The 10,616-nt window shown below is 38.6% G+C and overlaps 1 protein-coding gene across 2 annotated transcripts in view; it reads left to right on the forward strand.

The window, feature by feature from the left end:
* The window catches only part of LOC109470275 (AP-2 complex subunit alpha-2-like), a 42,662-nt gene extending 40,077 nt beyond the window's left edge, over positions 1–2,585 (forward strand). For both annotated transcript variants that reach the window (XM_019769160.1, XM_019769161.1), the window contains 2 exons: positions 97–231; positions 723–2,585. In XM_019769160.1, coding sequence (XP_019624719.1) covers positions 97–231; positions 723–800 — 213 coding nt within the window. In that variant the 3' untranslated portion in view covers positions 801–2,585. The remainder of the gene's footprint in view (positions 1–96; positions 232–722) is intronic.
* Positions 2,586–10,616: the final 8,031 nt, after the last annotated feature.

The following is a 10,616-nucleotide window of genomic DNA, read 5'->3' on the forward strand; positions in this document are numbered from 1 at the left end:
GGGGGGGGGGGCTGGATTATATTGAATAAGAATTAATAGAGCAGTAGAGCATGTATTTGCTTTGCAAATTTACTAATCTTGTTTTCTATTTGCCAGCTTCTTGGCTTTGGGTTTGGACTCCTGGACGGGGTAGATCCGAACCCAGACAACTTTGTCGGAGCAGGAATCATCAAGGCACAGTCCTCACAGGTCGGCTGTCTGCTCAGACTAGAGCCCAACATGCAAGCACAGGTCAGTCTCTTCTTCATCCCTTTTTCTGTTATCTACAATGTTATAACTGCATAATAGATCCATTAGATGGAAATTACACATGAACTGTGAATACTGTCCATACTGTCATGGTACTGGCTGGCAAAGCAAATTCTGGAAGGGTGCATTGATTATTATGTTTACCTTCACAGAAGGAAAATATTGTTTTTGCTGTTTCTTCTTCTACTTTTCCAAACAAATTATATCATTGACCTGGACCAGACACCTGTCACCAATAACAGGCGCTGTAGAAGACCATGTGGTGTTGGATTACATTATGTAGCAAGTTGAAGGGCTGGTCACCATACACATGTACATGTATATGCATGCATGTGTTCAAGTAATAAACAGAGCAGTAGTTTGTAAGGCTATGCCATGTGAAGGTAAACATGATGCATTTGCAAATAATGTTACCTTTCTAGTTTTACAATATGCACAAAAATGACCAATTTCTGTTTATTTTCCCATTCCAGATGTACCGGTTAACTTTGCGAACCAGCAGCACGTCTGTCACCACAAGGCTGGCTGATCTCCTTCTCAAGCTTTTCTGACCGCAAACCCTCCAGGTTCCTTAAAGAAACCTTCAAAACTCCTTAGGGGAAGACCACCAGGAATGTCTTGGAGAATTCCAATGGCTATAGCTTGAAGATATAAGCACTTCAAGAGTGGAGTGTTTTCAGCGAGGTAGAGTGAGGAAAGGAAAGGTTGTACAGTGGACAGATTATGCCATATCAAAAGGAGAGGTAGTTTAAAGAATTTGAAATTTCCATTCAAGGAAAAAATTTGTTTAAGAGAGAGAGAGAGATAGTGATCACAGTCACCTTAAATCAGTAGTCTTGTGAATATATGCCAGTGTGTGTTCGTGACAGTCTAAAGTGATGGCCCTCTTTGTTTCCTTGACTTTTGCTATGCAAATTAGGCCATGCTGCCCCATAATACCAGTATTTCTATCAGTTCTAAGGCCACACCAATTTAATTTGTTGGTTCTCGGATTCGCCTCTTCGTTTTTTTCTGATTTTACAAAAAAAAAAATTGATTCTGGTCCTGAATCAACTGAAAAATGCTCATGTTTTGCCCCCCCAACAGTTGAGGAAAGTCCTTTTCTTCCTAGTTGTTACAGTTTTCCCATCTATCAATGCAGTGGTTTGATTAAAAGTTCAAAATTCAATGTTTAGATTTTAACCCAGCCTTTTGTGTTGACTTCATGGCTCATTTTGTAGCATTTAAGCCTATAATAGGATGCCTAGACCTGTTTTTATTTTTATTTTTTTTCGCCCTGTCGCTTCATATTTTTTCTGAAAAAATCCGAGAACCAACAAATTAAATTGGTGTGGCCTAAGCATGTGTCAACGCAACCTTTTATGCATTTGTGTTTTTCCACCAATGTACTTGTCTGTAATGTGAAGTTCAACAAGGGAGAAGGTTGTCACGTGGAAAAATCTTTTACAAAGCTTCAGAGGTGTCCAAAAAGCCAGAGGGTTTTGATGATTCCATTGGAAACCTCTGTGAAAAGTACTTTCAAGTGATTGTATAACTGTGGCAATTCTAGAAGCCAAAATAGGCTTTAGAATTTGTATGTATAGTTTAGCGATGTAACAAAGAAAGAAGTGATGTCTGTATCTCTTAGAACTTCTCAGCTTACAGCTGGCTACAAAAAATATGTCTTTAAAGAAAAAGACAAGCACTTGTTAAATGGTATGAACATAGCCCAGCACCGAGTAGTAGACAATGTGAAAAGAGACTCCTGTAGATGAGGAGGATCAATTGCTGATAGAGAAAATTGTGACTTGTGCCCAGGAAATAGTGGTTTTGGGGAGGCAGCAGGGAAATTTGTACACAAATAATTCAAATACACGACAATTATTCACATAGTACGTACATACATATTATGTATAAGGTTGTGAGAAATTCTGGCCAACAAATTACAGTGCATGTACTTGGCGACATGTATGAGCTTTGAAATCATCATAGGCAAAACAGTAAGAGCCAAACTTGGTAGCAGTTAGTTTAATTATACATTGCGTATGACAGTATTCTTTACTGAAAAAAGACATGATGAACTTAATCATTTGGTTACTATGTCATCAAGTACTATAAGTATAATTTTACATAACATACAATGATTCTGTAGCTATTGTGTATATTATATACTAAAAAAATAATTAATTATTACTAGACTATCAGGTTGTGAATTGCAATGATAAAAAGAGCAGCTATTTGCAGCATATTTGACCCCAGAAAAAACTAAGTTTTAAAGAGCTACTGATTGTTTTTCTGTTGTACGCTTCTGCCAATATAAACTGTAGTATTCACATGTGTAATACTAATAGCGATCATGTGCAAGTGTGGTCTATTATTCAGACAATACTTGAGGAGGTTAGGGCATCTTTTCCAAAAATTTGGGGGACTGAAATAATCATTTCTTAATCATACTTAGTGTTACTGAGGCCACACCAATTTAATTTCTTGGTTAACGGATTCGCCCGCTTCTTTTTTTCTGATTTGCAAAAAAAAAATTTTTGCCCTGAACAGTTGAAAACAGTCCTTTTCTTCCTCTTTGTTACAGTTATTCCATCTTTCAAAACAGTGGTATCATTAAAACGTCAAAATTCATTGTTTAAATTTTGAACCAGCCTGGTGTGTTGACTTCATTGCTCCTATTGTACCATTTTGGGCCATAATAGGATGCCTAGGCCTGTTTTTTTTTTTTTTCACCCACCCGCTCCATTATTTTTCAAGAAAAATCCGTTAACCAAGAAATTAAATTGGTGTGGCCTGAGTGGAGAATTAATTTGAATTCACAATAATATGAAGCCATGTAGAAAAATGCAGGCACGTAAGTCTTGTAGTAAGTGCAGAGTACATGTACAAGGTTATTAGGGATCAGAAAGCTTGTAGCAGAAAAAAACAGTGAGTGTAAAATATACGGGATAGCATCAGTGAAAACTTGTCGAGCCTGAGACATGGTTTCTAATTTAGAAGTGTACAAATGTCTGTGTTGTTCTGGTAATTTTTATTTTTCCCAAGTAGACATAGGTTTATTCTTAAGGACCTCAGAAAAAAACATGTTTCCAGTAACGAACTATGAAAAGCCTACATTATTAGTCCAGTTAATTCTTTGCTAAAATTCCAAGGTACAAATTTATTACCTTGGCTGTCAGGCATTTTAAAATCCAAGAGAATAACATAGGAGTATACAGAGTTGGAAAAAACTGCCCCTGACTACATTAACTCACTTCCTGAAAATTAGTGTACTGAAGTACATGTATGTACTCTGATTTTAGGTTGATCTTTCACTACAACACATACTGATTAAAGAACCAACAAATTAAACTGGTGTGACTACAGTTTAGCCATGCTCTATGTAAACTATCTTTGGCAACGTCTCTTTTTCAAGTCCCTTGCATGCCAATCGAAATTGTAACTTGGGGAAAAACTGCCTAGACTAGCCTGCAAGATGTAGATAAAGTTCATCTTCTTTTAAAACTGTACAATGAACTTGATAAAAAATATATTCAAGTGCTGTCATTGGTACAATTGAACGCCCCTTGCCTTTCAGAGAATGGTAGCTCAAGCGTTTTCGGGCATCAAGAGTTAGACACTCTTAGAATTTCAACAAGAGTTTGGAGTTTTAAGACATCCTTAAAAGTTTAAAACTAAGTGCCCGAACCTCAAAGTAACAGAAGTGTATTTAAAATCCTACATACCCTATGAAACAAAAATATGTACGTTTGAGCTACAACCAACTGAAAGATTGCACCAATATGGCATTTGTTTCTTGAGTACCTTCTTCATTTTTGTGACTTACGAAGTTTGCGTGAGTGAATACGCTCTGTTGTTGTCATCTGTGTGCTCCCATCAAAAATACATCCTACGTTGTACATAAATGACGACATTGACATTGTATGTAAATAAGCAAAGCAGAACACACAAATGCATGTATACGTAAGTCACAAAGGTGTTTCAGGGCCGGACAGCATTGGCATTTGTCGACCACAACTAAAGGCAATAGGTCTATTGTCAACCACAAAATACATTTGTAACTTGCAGGAACAGTGCTAGAAAGCATCCACTGCATTCTGCATCTTTTTATGCACATTGTCGAATCTTTTGTTGACTTCTTTTCAAATCTTAAAGTTGCCTTTAGTATCCCCGAACAGTTGTCTTTTCTACTTCTTGTCCAGGCGACCCGCCCATCTCTGTTATGGTAGAAACGCAAAATAAGAACATACAAAAGGCAGATATTTGACAGACATGTATCCACTCGCTCATTGGTCGAACCGTTAATTGCTATTCTCTCATTGGGTGAGCTGCTAACTGTGATGATCATTCGCAAAATAAGAAAATGCAAAGGTAGATATTTGACAGACATGTAGCCACTTTCTTATTGGTCGAACCGTTAATTGCTATTCTCTCATTGGTTGAACTGCTAATTGTGATGGACAGTCGGGTCGGTCTATTCCATCGTGCAGCTGTACAGGGGCAGTGTTGCCCAACTAGCCGTCTGACTAAAGTTTTGCTATGGCCACCGTGTTGTTTCACATCGAATTAATTTCTCTAGCAACTGTTACAAATATGCCTCATACGAGACATGTCGATGGTAGCAATATATTAGAAGTCTCACATGCTTTTTAAGACAGAGAAACAAACGAATTTTAGATGTGTCCAATATGAAATTCTGGTAGTCTAGAGCTACTCGTCAGTGAACAAGTCCTTTCCATCAAATGTAATTATAAGGGCCGTCTTGCCATGCATTGGTCAGTTGTGGCATTTTGATGACCAGCCAGTCTGTAGTAACCTTCTAGTGCCGAGAGATTACCTGTACTGTACCTGTACATGATGTTATCTGCCTTGTATAAATGCCTTGATGTTCAAACTTAGAACGCCAGCCGTATGTTATACACGAGTTATGATTCTACCGTACCGGTAGAGGAGAGTTTGCTGATACCGACCATGACTCGTGAACTGTGCGGTACGTAGTTGGGAATGGTGACTGTTTTTACAGAATAAACAAGGCATTACCCGCCAAGCAGATCTGTGTTGTGTCTGTGGCTCTGTTCCTATTTCTCAAATTGTTTTGTTCCTGGCTATTAAATAGTATGTAAACTAAGGGTCCGGTTGTCTTGTTAACGTTAAAAATGTTGTCGTTGATCCTCTTGTAGCTAGTTGGTTCTTTCACAGTCTGCTTGACCACACAAAGCCGAATATAGGCCCCGAACACTAACCAAAGTGTTAACTTTATGGCTTCTAACTATATAGGAACACACATAGACTGCCGATTGGGCCGTACAATAGTGCTCCTAGCGGTTCAAGTTGCACACTGCAAGGGCATAAACGCACTTGCCCTTGGCGATGCCATTCAGATCTTTATGTACATGTTCATTTTCCTCCAGATGTTTCTTTTGTAGTGCTCTTATTTGATTTGAATGGTCCCCAGGTTTCTTCTTGTCCACAGCAAGTAATTTTTATGGATGACATCAGCGCGCGCATTAATTTTCGCCTGATTTTGGAAAAGGAAAACAAGAAATTTTGTTGCTTTCTGACAGTGGTCACCATGCCGAAAATAGGCAAAGATGTCTGTTGCCATGCCAGAACTTGGATGGCAAATAAATATGAAGAGAGGAGACAATTTACTGTTTTGTATTTTACTTTGATTCAGTATTTAATTCCTTTTATATCTGATATGTTCCCACTAAATCAAAACTATTTGTACGATGATTGAAAAAAGTGACACATGGATGTTGTAATAATCGTCAGTAAACTTATCACGATACTAGTATATCTACCATTTCTTGTTTAACAAGGTTCATGATATCAAAATTTGAAAATGTAGGAACCCTTTTTTTTGCCCGACTTGTTTTTTTTTTGCCCTATCGCATTAGATTTGGAGTCTGTGGAGCTCGGATCTCATCCATAAAATTTACTTGCTGTGGCCTTACCTGCCACCGGGGCCGGGTGTGTGGGAGCTTATAATCGTCTTCTGCTACAATGTGACGCCATCTTGCGTTCACATACAAACTGCAGATATTTACCTGTTCCAGGCCCACGTACGACTACTAGGCCATGTTGATTTGATTATATGGATGACATCCCTTGGGAACCCTAAAACTGATGCGAGCGTGCGAATAAAAAATTTTGGCAAAAAATAAAAGTTATAAAATTATGAAATCTACGTGGTCATGAAGGTTGAAGAAATGACTTAACACATTGAGTAATACTAGTATTCTATTGGCATGGTGAACAATAGACTCTTCATTTTCATTCCCTCACATTTTCTTCTTGTCCTTTAGAATTGATTCTGGCATTCTGCGACATAGATATAGTTTTCCAATCCTTTTTTTTTCAACATACGACGTATAATTGCTTGTTTTGTACGATTTACAGTATGGTCGATTTTTTTTTTTTTNTTTTTTGACAAGGACGAAAATTCATGCGCGCGTGGATGTCATCCATATAATCAAATCAACATGGCCCAATGCATATACTGCTGTGCGTGTCACGGATCGCTCTGCGTGTGCAATTCGAGATGCTAACCATGGTGAAAATTCGACTGACCACTTGTAATGTTTCCAATTTAGTAAGCCGAGCCCGTCTATTGTCCCCCGCCGTGGGCTCTTTGAAGGCGCACCTGACACCCTGACACGTCGGCCCGCCGGTCGCCGCTTCCCCGCCGCGGTAAAATTGAATCATGCGATCTTCGTGACCCGCCTGGGATGAGCGATTTCAACCTTCAGTTATACTTACAGTTCTCGTTATATACGTCTGACATAGTGTCTTTTTTCTTCTTCTAAACTCGTGCCACACACACAGACCTGTTATCCGGACGATATACTTGGAAATGGTCGATTCAATCTTCAATCGAACTCTGTTACATGTATAATTCTTGATTTCAACCTTCAGTTATACTTACAGTTCTCGTTATATATACGTCTGACATACTGTCTTTTTTTCTTCTTCTAAATCCGTGCCACACACAGACAATATACTTGGAAACGGTCGATCTACATCAAGGAGGTTCAATCTTCGATTTAATTCTATTACATGTATTATTCTTGATTTCAACCTTCAGTTATACTTATAGTTCTCGTTGTATACGTCTGACATAGTGTCTTTTCTTCTTCTTCTGAATTGGTGCCACACACACAGACCTGTTATCCGGACAATATACTAGTACTTGGAAATGGTCGATCTACAAGGAGGTTCAATCTTCAATATCATTCTATTACATTTATTATTCTTGATTTCAACCATCAGTTATACCTCCAGTTCTCGTTATAAATGATTGACACAGAATATTTTCTTCTTCTAAATCCGTGCCACACCCACAGACAAGTTATCTGGATGTTAACATTATATATTGAAATGGTCGGTTTACATCAAGGAGGTTCCAATCCTTGATCTAAATCTCTTACATGATTTACATTTTAAACCTTCAGTTATACTTATAGTTCTCGTTATAGACGTTCATACGTCGAGTCTTTTTTTTCTTCTAAATCAGTACCACACACACAGACCTGTTATCCCTGACGATATATACTTGAAAGAGGTCGATCTACACGCAATGATCCACGATTTCGACCTTCAGTTATACTTATAGTTCCCGTTATATATGTTTGACGTCGTGTCCTTTTTTTCTTATTCCTAACCTTGCCACACACACAGACCTCTTAACCGGACGAAATACAGTACTTGAAAGTGGTCGATCTATACTTGTGATATTAATATAAATAATGATGCGCGATTTCAACCTTCACGTATACTTATACCGGTAGTTCTCTTCACATACGTTTGACGTCGAGTCTTTTTTTTTTCTTCTTCCAATCCTTGCCACACACACAGACCTGTTAACCGGACGATATACAGTACTTGGAAGTGGCCGATCTACTTTTGATATTAATAAATAATGATGCGCGATTTCAACCTTTACTTACACTTATACCGGTAGGACTCGTTATATACGTTTGACGTCAAGTATTTCTTTTTAATTCTTGACGCATAGCCTCTACCAGGCTTCGGGAAGCGGCTAGATAAACTCACTCTGGATAAAAAAAAAGTAGAAATTAAGAACATTTACATTTTGCCGGCAAACACCTGCACTATTTTGCGGACCAACGTAACTCCCCTGCCATGTTATCTGCCTATATTTGTGGCCAGTTTCTACTTTTTTTCAGCCGCTTTACCAAGCCTACTAGAAGTTACTACAACACACACTTTGTAACTTTTCCGTCGTAACCCCCTGTAGTAACTAGAGAACCCTGTACCCATACATACACCATACTTTGGTTCGTTCATTCTCCGGAAAAAAATTTAGAAGAGATTTTCATTTTTCACGTCTAGGTGGCTTCTCAGGGAAAACAACTTTGGGACGTCACTGACATTCTTACATGTCAAAAATGTTAAAACACCTAAAAAAAGTCATCATCTGTACTTTTTCTTCAGATTATAAATACCCCAAACAGATGGTTTTGTGACAACAGTACCCATCGAAATGTACCTAACATGATCTTGTTATCCAAAGGATTTCAACGGATCATTTCTGCATCACTAACTATGCGTAAAAACAGTAACCAAACCAAGCATGTGTCAAACAGAACAAAACAGTTTATTAGCATATCTTACAACCAAGGACAACTACATACGAGTCCAAGCCACCTGTACAGAAGACAATAACGCGATATTAAACGATTTGACCTGGATCAGTTACACATGTGGAAGTGTTTAAACACAACATTCTGATATGAAAATAATCATATGGTATGCATAAAGACTCCATTTATGAGCCAGAGAAAGTGAAGTACAAGGCAATCTATCTCACCGCAGGAGAACGCAAGGAAGGCTTTGAAGTGGTGAGCGCGGCGTTCGTCAGTGGCACCTGATATGTGGCTGCGGTGCGCGGGAATTTCAGGTGGGGCGGGCCGGCGGGACGTCCCGGGCGGTGGGACGTCAAAGCTGGCCCGAAGAGCCCTCGGCCGCCTCCCGGTGTCACCGCCGACGTGAATGGACTCGCCGCTGAATTGGAGTTGGCACGCGGTATGTATGGAAAGAATTTTCCTCATATCACCACGCAGTGGTTGGTGCTTATTGTACAAATCCGAATGGACAGATGGAAGCTTCACAAACTTCATGGTCGGTTATTAGCACAATATGCGAAGTGTATGAATCTGTGTATATATACATTCTGTGGATTCATCTGAAACAATATTCAATCTTACTTTAACATAATCATAACTTAACGCTATAACATGAACAAAACACAATATGTGAAATGTATGAATCTGTGTATATATACATTCTGTGGAGTCATCAGAAATACTCTTCGGTCTTACTTTAACGTAATCATAACTTAACACTATAACATGAACAAAACATCGATACAATAAGTATAACAAGTGATCGGTATACAACGTATGGAGTATTAACACAACAAATAAAACGTACATCGACAACGTATAAAACGCTAATCGACCGTAACGTTAACGCAGTTGAGGTACTCGAATTTCATACCTTTACTAAAATGTACAACCCGACTTGTGTCGGTATATGGTTTTACAGAATCTCTTCTTGAACACTAAACAAGACGAGCTTGGTAACTAGAGTTTAATTTTAGCCTATCAGAAAACTAGGCTGAAAGGCCACGAATGAAACCAGTTATTTCTGTCCAAGGCAGTAAACAAGGATCAGAACAGTTCGGGTAAGGACACTTCACAGTTGGGCATCATCGGAACATTGTAAATTCTTATATCTCAATGACATACATGACTTTTCCCTTAGACCTAGGGGGGAAAGTTGTGTTTCATGTTACCCCGCAGATCCTGGCAAAAAAAAAACCGACCCTATTTGGTCGGCCGCCGACGAGGGACATAAAAGTTTCGACCTGAACTAATGCTTCAGTTCAAGGCCCTGAAATTGAAACTGGTACTGGACTTACAAAAAAAACAGGTATTTACATTTCATGTCACAGTCCCCTTTTGTTCAGAACCACCTAAAAACTCCCATAGATTGCAAAAATTGTCCTGAAAACATTTTTATCGGGCACTGTTCAATAACTGAAATGTGAAAAACAAAATTTTTAAAAGTGAATTCTAACCTACCGACCCTAATTTTTGTCAAGACCGTAATAGGAAACACAATCTCAATTTTCCTAGGCCTATGATATACAGACACAGTCAAATGCTCAGGGCACCAGAACCAAAAATATTATGTGCTGTCGATGATTAGGACATATGGAAACAAAACAGAAATCTAAAACCCTAAGAACTTAACCGTGAACTTCTGTTTGTGTCATAAGTTAAATTCAACTTGTTTTACTACTCCTAGATAGACATCCCATCTGCCATCGGGTGATTCCATGGGATCAAACATGGAGA

This window comes from Branchiostoma belcheri, unplaced genomic scaffold, assembly GCF_001625305.1.
Source record: "Branchiostoma belcheri isolate BF01 breed outbred unplaced genomic scaffold, Haploidv18h27 scaffold22, whole genome shotgun sequence".
In the NCBI taxonomy this organism is placed as follows: Eukaryota; Metazoa; Chordata; class Leptocardii; order Amphioxiformes; family Branchiostomatidae; genus Branchiostoma; species Branchiostoma belcheri.